The sequence below is a fragment of the Erpetoichthys calabaricus genome, chromosome 1 (assembly GCF_900747795.2).
Source record: "Erpetoichthys calabaricus chromosome 1, fErpCal1.3, whole genome shotgun sequence".
In the NCBI taxonomy this organism is placed as follows: domain Eukaryota; kingdom Metazoa; phylum Chordata; class Cladistia; order Polypteriformes; family Polypteridae; genus Erpetoichthys; species Erpetoichthys calabaricus.
The window spans coordinates 234,613,947-234,634,283 of NC_041394.2; the positions used below are offsets into that span (position 1 = coordinate 234,613,947).

Here is a 20,337-nt window from a genome sequence, read left to right on the forward strand (position 1 = left end):
CGTAGTGGGTGGGCAACGAACCATTGTCCTGCACACGAGCGATAGCTGTGGCCCTGGTGACTATGGACCACGGGTCACCACTTGCTGCCGGGAGCCGCCCAAGGGACAGTACACTGCACGAGCAGCGAAATCGCCCCCCTCCAGCCACCGCTTGCAGCATCCCCAGGCCGAATACGATGGAGCGGCAGTTACTGAGGCGCATGCGTCGCAGCTGCGTCCTCGTTCGTAAGTCGTAGGTCGGGTGTCCGTAACCTGGGGACTTACCTGTACATCATTTTTGAATAAAAACGTGCAAATGCTAAATTTCTGTAATTTCTTTGATTTTTCTTGTGTTTCACACATTAAGCTTTAAAGTTTTAAAAAATACGTAAAAAGCAAGATCAGAGTTGAACATTTAAAGCATCAGGAATATGTGACTTTTAAAATTTGACTCATCCATTAAATGTTACTCTTTAGTATGTTTTTCAACCAGTCAATGCTGCAAATGTAAATTTTACAATAGCAAATATTACAAATAACAGAGTGATTATTTGATACAACAGACTTTCTATAAATTTAATAACATGTTTTAGGAAAACTGATTTGCAGAGTTTTAAATGAACCTATCCTATATCCTGTAATCGCAAAATTATGTGGAATTAATTGCAATTAATCGCATGTAACATTAAAACATGCAATCATAAAATACATAAAACATTAAATAAATATGCACTGAATCACAAAATTATTTTAGAATCAAAGGAATTTTTTAAAATTTAACAGCATAGTTTAAACTTAAACAATGACCTGAAACCTGACCTTTTAACAAAATGCTACTTGAATTTGAATGCCTTCCTAAAAGGCAAGTTGAAAAGAAGGCAATAAGAAAATGAGGCCAGTGTATTAACTCTCAAATTGGTATGGCATATGAGATACAGATGTGTCAAAGTAAGATTATGAGATAGACGTGTCAAAGTAAGATTAAGTGATCGAAATGACTGTAGACTTTGAATATACTGTTAAAGACTGATTTAATTCAAATCATAAACATCCCTTAAATGGACATACATTAAAACTTGTGTTAAAACTCTGCAAATGCCATCCTCAATTGTTCATCACCATCAACAACTTTATAATTACTGTATACTCTAAACAAGTGTTTTTCAAGTGGTGCACAATGTTAGCTACCAAGGTGTGCCATATAGGACTGCCTGTATGAGTGGGCAAAAGGACGAAACATGGAAAAATGCGTCCAAAGTTGCCACTAGGCGCTATGTCTGAGAACGTCAACCTCCAAGCTGCTCTTTTTTTTTGCTGGCATCTCTGATAGTCCTACCCCTTTGGACAGTTTAGCAAGTGTATAGATTTATTGCTTTTGTGATTGGTAGATTCGTGGTGTGCTTTGGGATTTTTTGGGTTACAAAAAGTGTGCCACCGCAGAAAAATGGTTGGAAGACACTGCTCTACCTATACCTTTGTTCCTGGCATGTTAAAAAAGTTCTCTGTAGCAGCTGTCTCGCTTGAAAACTGACACTGTGCATTACTTGGGTGGTTATGTTGTGTTCTTTGCATAAATTAGCAAAGATACTGGAATATTGGGTAGGGATAATCATTACACTTCTGTTTCTTAGAATTTTGACATTATATCAGGGCAGTCAGCACTGTAACTTACCTGGCAGACTGGCAAGTTAAATACAGAGATACTAGAGACTTATTTTGGTTTTAGTGCCACTCAATGAAATTGTGTTTTACATGTATGTGATATGACGTTAATTCGATCTTCTTACAGAAACATTACATGAAAAAAAGAGAGAGCGTAATTTTTATCTTTGCTACTTTTCTTTAGTATTGCTCCGGGACTACCATAATGCCTTCCTCCCATAACCCTGCACCTGTGTAAGTATGGTATAAGTCAAGGAGATTAACACTATTTAGGTAATAATATGTTTGTACTACCTAAAAAGGGCTCGGTAAACAGGAAAATGTAAACAGGTTTGGAAACAATTATGTCATGCCAGTTTGTTTTGATTAAAATAGCTGGTGAATACTTCTCAAGTCATCAATGACCAAAAATTACCCCAGGTTTAGAAGACTGAAACATGAAAAAGGAATTGGAGACAGCTAACCTGAACCACGATAGGTGATGTAACAAATTTAAAAATGCCCTCTGCAATTGGACCCCTCCATCAATAGACAAGATTTGTAATGGCGATTTTAAGGGTTTAATGTCAATTCCTAAATGGAATGCAAGATCTAAACTTAAAAAAATTTCAGCTGAACCCAAATCCACAAAAGGAAAATAATTTGCAATTAAATTACAGGGTTTACCACAGTAAAAAAATCATTGTTGGTGTTCTTTTGGGCCAAACCCCTTCTTTGTAATTTCTGTTAGTACTGGCATCTGTGGCCCAAAAGAAGACAAATGTTTCTTCCAGAATTATATTAGCTGCTGTTAAAAGGTATTTTTATATTATTAATTTAATTTAAAGTTATATCAATTCAGGTTATTCATAGTTGTTACAGACTGTAATAGTAGTAGTAGTAGCAGTAATTTGGTCAACTACAGTATATGGAATACAGTGAAATCCTAAGTTTCATGTCCAACGAGTCAACATGTCAGCACTGTCTAGCACCAAAATATATAATAAAATGCTCTAACGTAGTTGTTCTACTATTGGTACATAAAAGCAAAAAAGAACTGAAACATTTATGCAAAAACAGGACCATTCAGACAAAAAGAAAATAAATTGTGTGCCTTATATACAAATGCAAGTTGCTGGTGAAGACACCCATAATTAAATAATTGTCGTTTTACCTTGTAATTTAATTATTTAATTCATTCATTCATTACATTTATATAGTGCTTTTGTCAGTACTCAAAGCTCTATCCACAATTTACATAGTATTGACATTATTTCTAATGTGTAAAATATCTGTAAAAGTGGCTCTAGATATCAATTACTAGCTTCTAGTTTTAATTTTTCCATTACTAATTTTCATGTTTGTCTTTTTATATTTTTAGCATAAAGACATAAACTTTTAAAATATGTTTAATGTCTTATCATCTCTAATTATAATAATAGAAAATATACTACTCTTATAATTAAAAATGAAAGAATTTCCACACTGTTTAGATACTTGTTTGTGTGGAGTTTGCAGGTTTCCTAGGTTCTTATGTTTCACTTTACTTCTCAAAGATATATATTGTATGTTATTTTAATTAGCAACTCCTAACTGGCCTGGTTTGGTTGTGTGCTTGAATGTGTCTTACAGTGGGCTGCTATCCTTTTACACATTAGACCTACCTAGCCAGTAGGCAAAATGGATAGATATGCAGATGTTTGTGGGGAAATAATATAATTAGCTGTGGTTGCCTGTGTGTCCTGAGTGGAATGTAGAGACAATGCATTTAAATATTCTTCTTGTCATGAAGAGTCCTTCAAGGAAGCCATTTCCAACCTGGGCACCTATTTATTCAGTTAAGTGGAAAGATGTTTAAAGAGTTAGATACTTGTAATTACACATGCCTCTATGCAGAGAAAATATTTAGATAAACTAGGGGGCTTCGCCCCCTGTTCGCTTCGCTCGCCAACCCTCGTGTTTGGTTTTCCGGATACACACTTTTAAGATTTTTTTTTTCTTTGAATTGTTGCTATTTCATTAGTTTCACTTTTATTTCAGAACTTCTGTAAAAACAATATTTGTAATCTTGCGGGTCCCAATATGCTGAATCTTTTTAATGAGGTCAGGATAGGTTTCTCTGTTTGGAATTTCAGCACAGACAAAACGATCTACATCATCAGCAGTTAATATTTTTTTATTTACAAAGTAAAAAAGTAAGTAGAGTTCTGCATTGGACTCCTGTCTGTGAAGTTGTGCTATTTTCCTCTCATAGTTCCAAAAGTACATGGGGTTACCAAGGTGATACCCCAGCTTTTGTCTAGGTTTTTGTACAAGGGCTAGACAGAACGTTTTTGACTCCTGGGGTAAATGTAGCTTTTTAAATAAGCAGACAGATAAATATATATACACTAACAACGTAACCAATAAATGCATGTGTGGTAAACTCCGTTTTTGAAATTCTCAAGATTATCTATTTGTCACATGCATAGTTATACAGGACAACACGCAGCGAAATGCATCCTGATCCGCTTATCAAAAATTGTGCAAAGTTAGAAGAATATCAGTTAAATTAACAAAAAGTCCTAGATTGAAAGATAACAGTATAGTAGAACATCATAAATAAGTAAAATTATGTGAATAAAGTAGAATTAAGTGTTAAGGTGCAATAGTGTAGTAATTATTGTGCAAAACCAAAGTTAGACTGGTGCATAGTTAAATGAGGCAGTTTGTTTGTTTGCACTACTGCGATCTTTACTTTCTTTTTTTATATTTTCTAATTTTCCTACTTTCATATCCTTTAACTTTCTCCACATGTGTATAGCGCCGTTTTGTTTTTTTGTTTTTTTTTTTGTTTTTTTTTTTGAGCCTTTCTAATTTCACTGGTTTCATAGTCTCTAACCTGCTCTGCATGTGTTTCGCGCCAACGTTTGTAAACGTCTTTATGAAATTCTACTGTTATTTTACTCATTGTCTTTTAATTCTGAGCTGTACAGTACAATACATAGAACAGAATAAATCCTCAATACAGTATAAAAATAAAAATTCTAGAAGTACGGAGTAGAATTTCACATTAGATGATATCACATAATATGATTTGGATTTGTTTTAAGTCCTGGAGACCTCATTCATCAAGCTGCCTCCCCCATTTTGCCATTCCACATCTGAAATAGCGTTAATCCAATGAAAGGACCCCTCATTCCCACGTCCCCATTCATCAGGGATGACTTTACCTTAGGCAGGCAATCTACAATTTAAAGAGATTGTTACTTTCTTGTGAATTGTTACATATGCATTATTTTCACTTTTACTTTAAAAACTTTTGTAAAAACAATACTTGTTTCTTTATTTCCTGCCTCGTGCAAGGTTACATCTCTTTCTTCCCAGACGTATAATACTGCTCGTGTTGTGAAGGGTGTTGCGGCTGAACGTACGCTAAGGATATGCCTTTGGATCATTTGCTGTCTTTTTGCTGCTTGCTAGCTGCCTCTTTTGCAGGTCGCATGTCGTTGTTTTAAATGCTGGGAACACATGATGCTTGCCTGCCAAAAGCAATCCAACAACTGCTAGCTTAGAGGTCTGTTGACTTGTTTTAAATGATGGCTCACTGCCTGGTCTCACGTGACGTTGTAAAAGCAATACCTGTCTTTTATTTCTGGCCACGGGCGTGGTTACGTTCTTTCTTGCAGGATGTATAACGCTGCGCGCGTTCGGTTGGGGTAGCTGCTGTCGCAGCTTTCTCCACATGTGTATAGCGCCGTTTTCACTGGTTTCATAGTCTTTAACCTGCTCTGCATGTGTTTAGCTTCAACGTTTGTAAACGTCTTTATGAAGTTCTACTTTCTTTTACTCATTGTCTTTTAATTCTGAGCCGGATTGGACGTGCTTTTTTTTCAATTCCTCTTGTTCCGGGCTGATAATTACTTTCCTTATTTTCTGAATTTGCACCTCGATTATTCTTTTTTACTCTTTTTTCTGTCCAACGCATTTCAGTCTCTTTTCTCCGTGCCCAATTGGACGTGCTTTTTTTTCCATTCCACTTGTTCCAGGCTGATCATCACATTCCTTATTTTCTAGATTTGCACCTAGATTATTGTTTTTCTTTTTGGTATTTTTTTCTCTCCATCGCTTTTGGGTCTCTTTTCTCCGTGCTTTTCTTTCTTCTTCATTTAATTGTCGACGTTTCATTTCTACCCTATTCATTTAATTTCTACCCTATTCATTTCTACCATGTTGACCTTATACACTTTATATGCACTGAGAGCCCTGGAGCTGTGTGTGCTGCATGACTGCCTTTACACTACTGATTTGTTTTTTTTTGATATTGCTTGTAAGTAGGGTGTGTCTTGCAAGACTCTCGTTCTATGTTCCTGTGAGACGCACCGTGGCAGGTCTCTTTCGTCTCGTTGGTCTTTAAATTATCTTCCGAGAAGATCACGTACCATAGACTATCAGGACAGGGGACAGGATTTCTTTTTATAATAGAGAGACATGATAGTGTTTAATATAATGAAAGAAAAAAAAAGATTATGTAAAATGTTTGTTTTGCTGTTGTATTTTAAAGTTTCTTTTCAGTGCTAGACTTATTCTATAGGCTGTTGTGTACTTCAATACTATTTCAATATTTTGTTTCTTGTTTTCAGTCTGGGCAGTTTACTGAAGACATGATTCCAACTGTGGGCTTTAATATGAGAAAAATTACAAAAGGGAATGTTACAATAAAAGTGAGTAAAGGTGTTTTTCATTTCTAGTAGTATGCTTTAATTAAAAAACACTTTATAATGTACTTCCTGTGTTACCCAGCATAACTGGAATATTATTTCAAAACTTCACTGTAAATTTTACTTTACACTTGTCTGATTAGATTAAACAAAACTGGAGTGCTCTGCACTGGATTAAAAGGATGTGTGGTTTTTCACTAAGTAATAGTCTGAAGTGGACAGGTCAATTAATTTGGCTCATGTACTTTATCAGTAATGTGTCTGAAGTTTTGTCCAAAAATTTGAAGTTCAGATATTTACATTTTTGTAGCATAACACCTCAGTTTTACTGAATGTATATGAGATTTTAGTCAAAATCTGCAATTTTTGTCATTTTATACATATATAATTTGTCAGTATTTAGTTCTTTCAAAACCGGGCTCTTCACTGAATCTTAGTTTGTTACCCATATGAAGAAAGGACAACCCAGCTAATATATGATACAGATAAGTAAAAAGAAAAAAGTGTATTAAACATTATTAAGGTTAAATTATAGAACCGCACTGGTAGCCCTGATGCCTCATAAGAATTGATTGGGGTTTGTGTCCTTGGTGCTCCCTGTATGAAGATTGCATGTTCTCCCCATGTTTATGTTGATTTCCTTTGGGTGCTGCAGTTTCCTCCCACAGTCCAAGGATATGCAGGTTACATGGATTGGCATTGCTAAATTGAGTGTGTTGACCCTGCGATGAACTGGCACCCTGTCCAGGGATTGTTCCTGCTTTGCACCTGATGCTTGTTGGGTTAGACTACAGCTTCCCTCTGACCCTGTTCAGTATAAGCAGGTTTGGAAAGTGACTTAATGAATGAATGAATGAATGATAAATTAATTTTATGACCCAAAATGCCTAACATAAAAACTATGGTGTTTCATGATTGTATTCAAATGAATAATTTAGAAAATATAATAAGGAAGCAGTCATTATAATGCTTTTTAATTTGACAAAGGTGTAAATAAACTAATTCCTGCTGCTGACCCTTTAGCAAGCAACACACACTTACCTATTACTCTTCACAAGAATATAACACTTGAAAACACAACCCTTCATGAAAACAAAGGGAGTACAGTTCAGACTGAGTCTCTGAAATGCATTTGAAAATTCCAGAGTAAATTGATGATTCCATAAAATTGTTCAATGCAGTCATTAATCCTTTCTTCTTCTTTTTTATACCTAGTTAAAAATAGTAGTATTTCTTTGGCTATAATGGGCTCTCAGTCACAGATATATTGCTATTTGTCAGCAAGTCACAACTTTGACCAAACTTTAAGGAAAAGGCATTCAAAGCCATGCTTCCCAGAAAAGTAGAGGGGCAGAGAATCTGTCAAATAGCTCAAGTGAATCTTCAGTGTAGCGTTTCCATCAGCTACAGCCACATTTAACAAAAATACAAATGCATTTTCTCCCTACATGCAACAATCAAGTTGATGGAGAAGACAAAAGCATCATGTAGAGCAGTGGCAGCATTCAGGTAAGCTACAGAAGGATGGCAGGAAGTGACAATTCTAAATTACCCCAAGATAATGTAATTATAGATGTGTAGATGAGTGGGCCCTGTGATAGACTGGCACCCTGTTCTGGAAGAGTTGCTCCCTTATAGCCAAAGCTTCAAAGATGGCTTTTGCCTCCTGCAACACAGAATTGAATTAACCTTCTTGGTGTTAATCCCAAGTGGGACTTGGGTTTAGATTTCTGTGTAATTATGTTTAAGCATGAGTAAACTCTGGGTGACATGTAATGATCTGCTTTACAGTGTTAAGCCAGAATAACTCTGAGGACATTATTCTGCTGCTGTCTAGTGGATAAAATAAAATTTTGCTGCAAAAAAGAATTCATTTTTTTTGCCACTCTATCATAACTCCTCAGTATTTATGAGTGGGTTGAAGTCTTCAATCAAAACACAATGGCATGTAAACAAGAAACTGCAAAGTCAGTTTTAGAATAAACTGAAACTGAACCAGATGCGTGGCAAAAAGCAAAATGATTGCAATTAAGTAGAAAGACAAGAAAGATATTAGACACTTAGGTACTGTTCACAGTGCAGTAACTGTCTTTTGTGTCAGGGGAAATGTGGAATCCATTAAGCCTTGCACTGTGGTAGTCTACACTAACACAAGAGGTGCGTCAATTGTGTGGATGTGGCACTCATTCTACACTATCATGCTCAAGCAACAGAAAAAATGTTTTATAGCCATTTCCTACCCTGTGACAAATGTTGCAAGGTTAGGTTCTAGCTCTCCCAGAAGTCTGCAGGTTTTAGAAGTTTCCTAACATTTCATGTTGTTATGTTATGTTATTCCATGGCTTATGAAAAGTGCACATTGAAGCAGATTTGCACATTGGTCAGTAGCAATATCATTAACAGTAACATCTGGGGTGGGACTCTTGATCTTGGGAAGAATTCTTCTAGGTGCTACTGACAGTAAAATGAGGAATTGCACATTATCAAAATTAATGTAATACACTGTGAAAGAAGGAAGTCTAGCAAAGTAAAGCTTTTAGCAACAGCACATATATAAAGCAAAGATAGTGTAAGGATAGAAAGTTTCTGGATCTTCTTGAAAAATAAAGTTGAGCTTTTTGCAACGGCACATAGATAAAGCAAAGATAGTGTAAGGATAGAAAGTTTCTGGATCTTCTTGAAAAATAAAGTTGATATAGACTTATAAAAAAGAAGTAATTTAAGAGAATGCCCATTGTAAGCAGTGTTGGCTTCATGTCACAGTTTAATTTTTTCTTTAAATTTACAGATATGGGACATTGGAGGACAGCCACGATTTCGTAGTATGTGGGAAAGATACTGCAGAGGGGTAAATGCAATAGTGTAAGTGACTGGATTCATAATAAAAGTTATTCTTTTGCAGTACATTTCAAAACAAACCATTATTATTGTAGATACATGTAACAAGCAGATTTTTGTACACACATAGGTAAGATGATGCCTGTTGCTACACCAGTTTCAGTGTCATCAGTGTAATACCATCCATTCATCCATTTTTGAATACTACTTTTTCAAAATTATGGGGACAGAGCCTGTCCTAAAATGATTATTAATAAGAGATGGACCAACCCTAAATGGAACAGTAGTCAATTTTATAACATATATCCATGTTTTGAGCCATTTTAAAAACTCACCTATTAACATTTCATGTAGGTCTCTGGATGAAGATGGTGGAAACTTGAATTCCTACACAAAGTCTATACACAGGGGAGAGCATGTAAACTGTATACACATAGTGTATAGGAATTAAGTATGGTTTCTTAGAGGTTTTAGTAAGCAGCAGCAAACAGTATGCTAACAAGCATAAAGTATAATAGGTTATGGTAGCAGTTTTATGTCAACTTGCATAATCTGGCTATGTAGTTAATTAAATGACCATTTGATTTAACACCTTAATTTTTTGGTTTCCAGATATATGGTTGATGCAGCAGACTTAGAAAAAGTTGAAGCTTCAAAAAATGAATTGCATAACTTGTTAGATAAACCTCAATTACATGGAATACCAGTGAGTATTTGTCAATATGGTTACAATAAAAAAACACTTTAATCCTTTTCTACAAATCCATGTGCTAAAATTGATTGCATACTTTTCCATTCCATTTTTCAATTAAGGTGCTTGTCTTTTATATTTATGTTTTTAATAATAATAATTTTTAGATGTGTCTTTGAGTATAAGTTAACTACAAAATGTGCTTTAATGCTTTCAGGTAAAAGCAATTCTTGTAATAAGATTAGTATTTTGTTGTACTCATTTATTCTTTGACTATGTTTGATATTCTGTACTAACATTTTAGGCACTCCTAACCTTCTTATAGTGTTAAGAATTATTTACACATAAAGTATAATCTGTTGTTTTATTGAAATGCTTTTTTATTCATCCAGTTCTTTTTAATTGAAGGAAAAAAAAACAGATGCAACATTTGTCAGCTGCATTACTGTATAATATTGAAGGATATCATTCTCCAGTTGGCAGAATTACAGTCATAAAGCTTTTGGAACATAATGCAAAAAGGCATTCTTCATATTGCCAGACCTGTCATATCATGGATGTGTGAGTGCTTTTGAACTCTTAGACTCAAGAGCATTTACTTATACTTGAAACTAAAATGTACCATCAGTAAATTATTAAACCATACATAAACAATATGTGCCATCAGTTAATTATTAAACCATACATAAACACATCAATTATTTTAAACACACAGTGATAGAAAATGGAGATCAATGATTAATGTAGACAAATCATAACAAAATAAAGTTCTATTAACATTACTGTTAATACTGTGGTTCCACGGTTATTAATACTGAACAAAAATCACATATTTAATAACACAATACAATTATATACTCACACCCACCTGAACATTCTGCACATCATAAACACATGCCAAAAAGTACAATCAGAAACAGACTGAATCCTGTTGAATCCTAAAGCACCCAATAGCTCTAGTATGTTTAACAGGCTGATATTTCGCCTTGGAAAGGTTTCTGCCAAGCACTGAATTCTGGCAGTGGTGCTAAGAAAAACAGTAAAATGTTATAAAAAGTTCAGTATCCCTATGCAGGAATGCTCTATTTTATGCATCTGTTTTTGCACATCATTTCCACAATTAGCCGCCTTTTTCTTAAACAGATCCTTTCACAATTATATTAAGAACAACCCTTGAACCTGAGATTCCTGACTTAATACTGCTTTATGATAGTTCTGTTAAGCATCCACTACACTAACCAGAAGATGGTTTCCTGTGTCATTAATGACAACTGAAAATAACTGAAATATTTCTTTTATTTTATTATCATAACAGCATCATCTTCTGACCTCCAGGAGCAAATAGAAGGATAGCTGACAAAAACCAATGTGTTCGAACAGTCACAAACAATTTTGTTTTGGTTTTTTATATGGATTAGAAGCAGTGCAGTGGTCTATAGTTCAGGTTTTCTTAGGTCGTGTCATTTTCTGCACACTAAGAATCCTTATTTATATTGTAAAAGAAGCCTGGACACAGACTGAGACAGCCAGATGTCCAAAATGCACACTCAATTTATTTCGTTTCTCACTGCACAGTCCTTTGCACCTCACACACAGTAGTCAACTCACTAACACTAATTCTCACAGCCCTTTTTTCTCTCTCTTTCTTCTCTCTCTATTGCCGCCTCTACTCCACTCCTCGCAAGGTCCGTCCTCTTCCACCCAACTCTGGAGTGAGGCGGCCCCTTTTATAGTGCACCCAGAAGTGCTCCAGGTGCTTCTAGATTAACCTCCGGCAGCACTTCTGGGTGTGGTGCAAGCGCTGCTCTTGAATCCAGAGCTGTCCAGGTGCCCCCTGGCGGAGGCCACGGACCACAATAGGTTGAAGCTTCTAAGCCCCAAGCCTGTGGCCCTGATGCAACCCAGGGGGGCTGCCTGCTCATGTCCCGGGGTATAAATTGCCCTTCTCTTGGTCCCTTGCTCCTCCGGGTCTCCCGCTAGGGCACTATCCCCGGCCATCCATCACAATATATATGTATATATATGGCATGTATTAAGCTTACACGTATCATACTTTTACTGTATTTGTGAAGAAGGGTAGAAAGGGAAAGAGAGTTGTGCCACCCTATAAACTTCAGCTGGTGTCCTATGCCGAGAAGTATAAAGTTGGGTCTGGTCCAGCACATCTAATCAGTTAACCAATTTCAGCATTTTGTTTTTATTTTTGGATTGCATTTAACATCATTGAGCAATCACAAATGATTTGATCTGCATTTTCTATGTGTAAACTAAGCTTTATTTTTGATCATGTAACATTGCACTCACTGACAGTCCCATTTATGTTTTCAAGTGTCACATGTGTCTGGAAGTTGCAGTTCTCCCTACGTATTTTTAACAGCTTTGCACGAGTTAATAAAGATTCAATCAAAAAACCATCAGAATTATACTAAACCAGCAATTTAATAAATATACTACATAGGGAACACTTAGTTAGTTCACCCAACCTCTATTACACAAGTCATTTTTTTAACTTTAAATACAAACATTTTTTAACTTTATAACTTGAACAGTCTGCAAAGCAATAGTACCCAGGATTTTAACTTCTGACAGTGAATATTCAGATCATTGTCCATCAGGCCGACGTGTTTTGGGACTGTACCCCTTCATAAGACCTGGACAAACTAGAAACTAAAAATAAATAATTTTCACATCTCAAGACAATACATATATCTCTACTCCAAAAGCATTATTCACAAAAAAATTTATAAGAAACAAAAGATTTTGGAACACATCTCAGACAAGGCATCTACAATTTAAAATGATGGACATCTCCACTATTTAAAGAGCACTAACTAGTTAATAGACTCTGCACACCAATGGCCCAGTACATTCATTAATTTCAGTTAGGAGCTTGCTTAAGACCACATAGCCTGCGGAGCATAATACAAAGTAATAAATTGAAACAACCCCCAAAATTACACAACAGCGCATATACAGTATGATGTATACTAAAAGCTTATAGTGCAAAAGCAACATGCTTTTATTTCTTTTCCATCGGGGAAACATCTTCCCTGTTCCCCACAAGTACAACACAGTTCCACAATACTGATTAAACCCTTTTTTTTCTTCTTCATTCTTTGATTCTCTTTCTCTCTCATTTTCTCCTCTGTTGCCTCTACTCCTCTCCACGCAATCTTTGTCCTCCACCTCCCGACTCTGGCTCCTCGAACGTATTGAGGCAGCCAGAAGTGTTCCAGGTGCTCTTTGATACTCTTCAGGCAGCACTCCTGGGTGTGGCGGAAGTGCTGCATGGGCACCCGGAAGTGTTCCAGGTGCTCCCGGATCCTCATCTGGCAGCACTTCCGGGTGTGGCAGATGCAATCCAGGGGGGTTTCCCTAAGAAAAAACACTGCAAACCTGTGACCCAGAGTCAGCTGTAGTTAAGGATTTGCTTTGATTAACAGGTATTATTATTATATAAAATCATGCAGTGTCACTACTGTTAACATTAACCGAGATCCATGATCATGTTCCTTTTCATTGTGTTGGGTTTATATTAGTGGAAATCCTGACCAGATGATACCAGATGACATTTTGGGGGACCTTGACTTAGTTTGGTAACCTCTGATCTCAGCTATTCTGATTACGATGACTGAGAAAGAGGAAATTTTTAATTATTCCTTTTGATTTAAAACTCTCCCAGATGGTTCAAAGGACAAAACTGTCAATAAACGTATTGCAAGAAAACTGAAGTACAACATCCTTGGCTTATCCCTTAGGAGCAAAACGTGCATGATGCTGCTGTTAAAAACTCTTAACGTTAGGCAACAAAATTCATGACTGTACAACTGGATTGCATCAGGCTGCAGACTTTTAAATATAGTTGAAGATACAGTGGTTGGAGACATCATTCAGCGAGGTTGGACAGTTCTTACAACTTTCCTTTAACTCTGAACAAGTTTGTCACGTATTAAGGATTTATATGAACGGCTTTGATGTTTGAGCAGCTAATTAGTTGTACAGCAGTCAAATGCTGCAGGTTTGTCGATGTGCTATGTTGTATTGTATTGCTGTTCAGCTGCTGTCTGAGGGTCAGTTACAGATGTCAATAGGTAGGCACAAGGGAGATACCCTCTATCACCCAGTAGTTGTCCACCACTAAACTCATTGCTTCTTAACTTTTGACCCACTGTTGAATTGGCTCAGCAAAACACTGGGTACTCCCATGGCATCTTGCCACAAAATCTGTAAAAAGTCCATAGTGATTGCAAAATTACCAGTACATTCAATGCAGAGAACCTTTATGGCAGAGGCTGGGTGTATGAATGGGTATAAGCTGTAGCCCACTGGTTTAATTTACATAATGTGTAAGTGTTGGGTTAGTGGTCTAGTGGTTAAAGACACAAAATGTTCTTTTGGGTAGGCTTTTTTTATTGCAGTCATACTATCTCTATCCAGATTTATCGACTATCAGTTCCTGTCCTTCCCTTTTCTGTCTTCACTATTTTCCACATAATCACAGCACAGAAGACACCACCATGAAACTAAAGCTAGGTGCAAATTTAGAACACTGATTGCTCAAAACCTTTAAAGAGCATAGAAATATTACCTTATAAATGTGTAATTATTAATTGTCTAAATTATTTAAACAAATTTAACAATTTATAAAATGTCATACTTCTTCCTTTTCTTCTTATGTATATTCTTTATTGTAATTCATCATAAAATATTATAATCTCAATATAAATCTTAGTATTCCGAAAGTTCAGAGAGCTGTCATAACATGTAGCTTGCGGCTATGATTGGTGCATGAGAAAGCCAGTCATCTAGTCTTAGCTCTGGGTGAATCCTTATGAAATAAGCATTTATGTTTGTTAGGAAGTTGTCATACTAATTGAGATTATGTTTCATACTTGAAATATGTTTTGGATATAAACTGCTCAAAAAAATTAAAGAAACACTTTGAAAACACATCAAATCTCATTGGGAAACAAAATCATGCTGGATATCTATATTGATATGGACTGTTTAATGTGTTAGGAACGAAAGGATGCCACATTGTTTGATGGAAATGAAAATTATCAACCTACAGAGAGCTGTATTCAAGGACACACCGAAATTCAAAGTGAAAAAGTGATGCAGACTAGTCCATTTCGCCGAAATTTTATTGTAGCAACTCAAAATTGTACTCAGTATTTGTATGGCCCCCACATGCTTGTATGCATGCCTGACAGCGTCAGGGCATGCTCCTAATGAGACAACGGATGGTGTCCTGGGGGATCTCCTCCCAGATCTGGACCAGGGCATCACTGAGCCCCTGGACAGTCTGAGGTGCAACCTGGCGGCGTCGGATGGACCGAAACATAAATGTCCCAGAGGTGTTCTATTGGATTTAGGTCAGGCGAGCGTAGGGGCCAGTCAATGGTATCAATTCCTTCATCCTCCAGGAACTGCCTGCATCGTCTTGCCACATGAAACTTGGCATTGTCATGCACCAGGAGGAACCATGATTCCTAATGGCAGTCAAGGTGCCGTTGTCTACCCTGTAGAGGTCTGTACGTCCTTCCATGGTTATGCCTACCCAGATCATCACTGACCCACCACCAAACCGGTCATATTGAATGATGTTACAGGTAGCATAATGTTCTCCACGGCTTCTCCAGACCCTTTCACGTCTGTCATTTGTGCTAAGGGTGAACCTGCTCTCATTTGTGAAAAGCATAGGGCGGCAGTGGTGTACCTTCCAATTCTGTTATTCTATGGCAAATGCCAATCGAGCTCCATGGTACCGGGCAGTGAGCACAGGACCCACTAGAGGACGTCGGGCCCTCAGGCCACCCTCGTGAAGTCTGTTTCTGATTGTTGGTCAGAGACATTCACACCAGTGGCCTGCTGGAGGTCATTTTGTAGGGTTCTGGCAGTGCTCATCCTGTTCCTGCTTGCCCAAAGGAGCAGATACTGGTCCTGCTGATGGGTTAAGGGCCTTCTACGGCCCTGCTCAGCTCTCCTAGAGTATCTGCCTGTCTTCTGGAATCTCGTCCATGCCCTTGAGACTATGCTGGGAGATACAGCAAACCTTCTGGCAATGGCACATATTGATGTGCCATCCTGGAGAAGTTGCACTACCTGTGCAACCTCTGTAGGGTTCACGTATTGCTTCATGCTACCAGAAGTGACACTGACCGTAGTCAAATGCAAAACTAGTGAAAGAACAGTCTGAAAAGATGAGGAGGGAAAAATGTCAGTGGCCTCCACCTGTTAAACCATTCCTGTTTTGGGGGTCATCTCATTGTTGCCCCTCTAGTGCACCTGTTGTTAATTTCCTTAACACCACTTAACACTGTGTTAACAACCCCCTCTGCTACTTAACTGAACAGATCAATATCCCAGACATTTCTTTGACTTGTTGCTATGCTCAGATTAAAAAGTGTTCCTTTACTTTTTGAGCAGTTTATAAATGTATGTTTCAAATTCTTGGGGCTACATGAAATCATTACATACACCAATCATTAACATGCTATTTTCATAATATATCTTTAAATTTTAATATTACGCAAAACATGTCAGACATCACTGAATTCCCAAATAATGATGAAGCAGTTATTTATTTCCTCTGTTGTTTCACATCTCCACCCCATTCCCCCTTCTTTTCTTTAGCACACAGTTCTATTTTCCAGCAAGTCCAGATTTACACTTCATGAAAGATTAACTTTGAACATCTTGTCAGAAGGAGTGTGTTACAACTCCAGACAAATGAGAAAGACAACATCAGCCAAGATTTTTACTTCTGTTTTTCCTTTGATTATTTTCCCAAATATGAATCACCATAAACAATACCACAGCTGCATATATTCCTATAACTATACATACCATAAAAATGCAAAAAAGGAAACAAAAAAACCCCAAACCAACTTGTTTTTTGTGTATCTACAGTGCATTGTCATAAACGTATGGCAATACGCACAGTATTTCACCATCCTCTAGCGAGCAACATTGCCAAGTACATTAAAGGAACATTATAATTTCAAATACTTTACTTGTTTCTATATTTTGAGGCCTGGCAGTTTGAACAACTTACCCCACTCACACAGTGATTTACTAGTGGATTTTAAATAAGAAGCTACATGCATTATATTCAGTAGACTTAATAAATAATAAGTTAATTTTAAGTTTCCTGAAAAGCTTCTGCAAGTTGAATATTTTGATATTTACATTATTAAGTGCTATTGTGTGTGTTGTAACCTGTTCATGTGTTGTTTTAAATGTTATGTAATAATGAACTATTCAATTTTTAGGTTTTAGTCTTAGGCAACAAAAGGGACATTAATGGTGCTTTGGATGAAAAAGAACTTATAGAAAAACTGTAAGTAGCCCAAACACTGAAGAAGGCATTTTGAACTGAAAGCATCTGATAATTCAGATTTCATAATGTCTTACACTGGCATGTAAAATTCTGTCTTCCGTTATCACACTCTTCTCTCTCTCTCTCTCTCTCTCTCTCTCTCTCTCTCTCTCTCTCTCTCTCTCTCTCTGTCTTTGTCTAATCTCAGTATATTTAGATTACCACTTCTATCAAACAGCTAAGAGTATATTTTGACACTGAACATATTGCCAGATGTAATATAAATCTTCCTAGTATTTGCACTGTCGCCTACAGTAATGCACAGAAATTCTGGGTACTTCCACAGCATGTTTTTCTTGTTAAGTGTAATTACGAATATTCTTGTGACTTTTTTCAGGAACTTGGTAGCAATTCAAGATAGAGAAATCTGCTGCTATTCAATATCTTGTAAAGAGAAAGACAACATAGGTAACTAATTTAAATGTTTCAAATCTTGAAATGCATTTAACATGTGTCATTTTTACTGAATTCATATAATTTGTGTGGCAATTTAGTTATTTTTTACAGTTTTATTACTGTTTATTGGCTCATTTTTCATTTTTTTTTATTATGCCAGGCCCAGTAATGGTTGGTTCTTACTTTGCTGACAATCCAATCATAATAAGCTCCAGTGTCTATGAACCTGTACTGAAATAAGCAGGTTTATAAAGTGGATAGATGGATATAATACCTGTCTTTTAAAATTCCTAAAACATTTACAGAATTAATCAGGCATATTTGTACTGATCAACAGGAAAATACATTTTTCTTTGTGAGCAAAAATATTCAGTTACATTACCCTCTGACTACTTAATATTATGCAATATGTAATATTTTTTGCATTACAGAACACACCTGAAAATGTACTTATTAAGTGGAATGTTTATTTAATTTAATTAAATACCTTCATTTTAAAGGTGAATAGATTTACTATGTGTTGCTCATGATTGGAAATTTTAAAGAATTGCATGGGGAGCTTGACCTTCTTCTTCTTCTTTCGGCTGCTCCCATTAGAGGTCACCACTGCGGATCATCTTTTTCCATATCCTTCTGTCCTCTGCATCTTGCTCTGTTACACCCACCACCTGCATGTCTTCTCTTACCACATCCATAAACCTCCTCTTAGGCCTCCTCTTTTTCTGTTACCTGGCAGCTCCATCCTTAGCTCGCTTCCCGGTTCCTCCCTGTGTGGATAGCGCTTTGAGTACTGAGAAAAGCGCTATATAAATGTAATGAATTATTATTATTATTATTATTAGCATCCTTTCCATTACATATCCAGCCTTTTTCCTCAACAGATGTTCAAATCAATGCAATCTCGCCTCTCTGACTTTGTCTCCAAACCGTCTAACCCGAGCTGACCCTCTAATGTCAGCTAATCCATCCTTGTCACTCCCAATGCAAATCTTAACATCTTTGACTCTACCACTTCCAGCTCTGTCTCCTGCTTTCTGGTCAGTGCCACCATCTCCAACCCATATAACATAGCTGGTCTCACTGCCTTCCTGTACACCATCCCTTTCACTCTTGCTGATACCTGTCTGTCACAATTCACTCCAGACACTATTCTCCACCCTGTCTGCACTCTTTTCTTCACCTCTCTTCCACACTCCTCGTTAATCTGTATTGTTGATACCAGGCATTTAAACTCGTCCCCCTTCACCAAATCTACTCCCTGCATCATAACCACTCCTCTGACATACCTCTTATTTACACACATGTATTCTGTCTTGTTCCTACTGACCTTCATTCCTCTCCTCTCTAGAGCATATCTCCACCTCTCCAGGGTCTCCTCTACTTGCTTCCTACTCTCGCTACAGATCACAATGTCATCAGCAAGCATCATAGTCCAGAGAGACTCCTGTCTAATCTCATCTTTTAACCTGTCCATTATCATAGCAAATAAGAAAGGGTTCAGAACCGATGCCTGATGTAATCCCTTGAATGCATCCGTCACTCCTACAGCAGACCTCACCACTATCACACTTCTCTCGTACATATCCTGTATAACTCTTACATACTTCTCTGCCACTGCCGACTTCCTCATATAATGCCACAACTCCTCTCTGGGCACCCTGTCATATGCTTTCTCCAGGTCCACAAAAACTCAATGCAACTATTTCTGGCTTCTCTATACTTCTCCATCAATACCCTCAGATCAAACATCACATCTGTGGAGCTCTTTCTTGGCATGAAACCATACTGCTACTCGCTAATCATCACTTCCCTTCATAACCTAGCTTCCACTACTCTTTCCCATAACTTCATGCTGTGGCTCATCAATTTTATCCCTCTGTAGTTACTACAGCTCTGTATATCCCCTTTATTCTTAAACCTCTGTACCAGTACACTTCTTCTCCACTCCTCAGGCATCCTCTTACTTTCCATGATTGCATTAAACAATCTGGTTAAAAACTCCACTGCCATCTTTCCTAAACACCTCCATGCTTCCACAGGTATGTCATCTGGACCAATGGCCTTTCCATTCTTAATCCTCTTCATAGCTGTCCTTACTTCTTCCTTGCTAATCTGTTGCACTTCTTGATTCACTATCTCCACATCATCCAACCTTCCCTCTCTCTCTCTCTTATTCACTTCATTCATCAGCCTCTCAAAGTACTCTTTCCATCTGCTCAACACACTCTTCTCACATGTGAGTATGTTTCCATCTTTATCCTTTATCACCCTAACGTGCTGCACATCCCTTTCAGCTAAAGTCCATCTGTCTAGCCCAGGGGTCCTCAATCACAGTCCTGGAGGGCCGCAGTGGCTGCAGGTTTTTGCTCCAACCCAATTGCTTAATAAGAAGCACTTATTGTTCAAGTAACAGTTCTGCTTCACTTTAGTGGTCTTGCTCATTAAGATTTTGAACCCTTATTGCTTATTTTAGTCTTACACGGCTATATTCTTGGTTTTTAATTGCTCCTAATTAGCAATAACATGCAAATGACAAAAGAGACCAGCATTTCTCCATTTAACTTGTTACCATTTACAGCTGTGTGTATTTATCATGCATTATTGGGTTTAATTAAATACTTGGAAGGAAAGTGAAGGACTGAGAATTACTCATCCATTTGAGCCTTCAAATCATTTGGGTGATATCCTTAGAAAGGGGAAGAAAATCTAGG

The 20,337-nt window shown here is 37.1% G+C and overlaps 1 protein-coding gene across 1 annotated transcript in view; it reads left to right on the forward strand.

Moving 5' to 3' along the window:
* Nucleotides 1-20,337, forward strand: part of LOC114660141 (ADP-ribosylation factor-like protein 8B-A) — a 46,729-nt gene that overhangs the window by 20,820 nt on the left and 5,572 nt on the right. Inside the window, exons 2-6 of the mRNA XM_028812644.2 lie at nucleotides 6,243-6,323; nucleotides 9,109-9,182; nucleotides 9,771-9,864; nucleotides 17,124-17,191; nucleotides 17,568-17,638. Of these exons, the coding sequence (XP_028668477.1) occupies nucleotides 6,243-6,323; nucleotides 9,109-9,182; nucleotides 9,771-9,864; nucleotides 17,124-17,191; nucleotides 17,568-17,638 (388 nt within the window). The remainder of the gene's footprint in view (nucleotides 1-6,242; nucleotides 6,324-9,108; nucleotides 9,183-9,770; nucleotides 9,865-17,123; nucleotides 17,192-17,567; nucleotides 17,639-20,337) is intronic.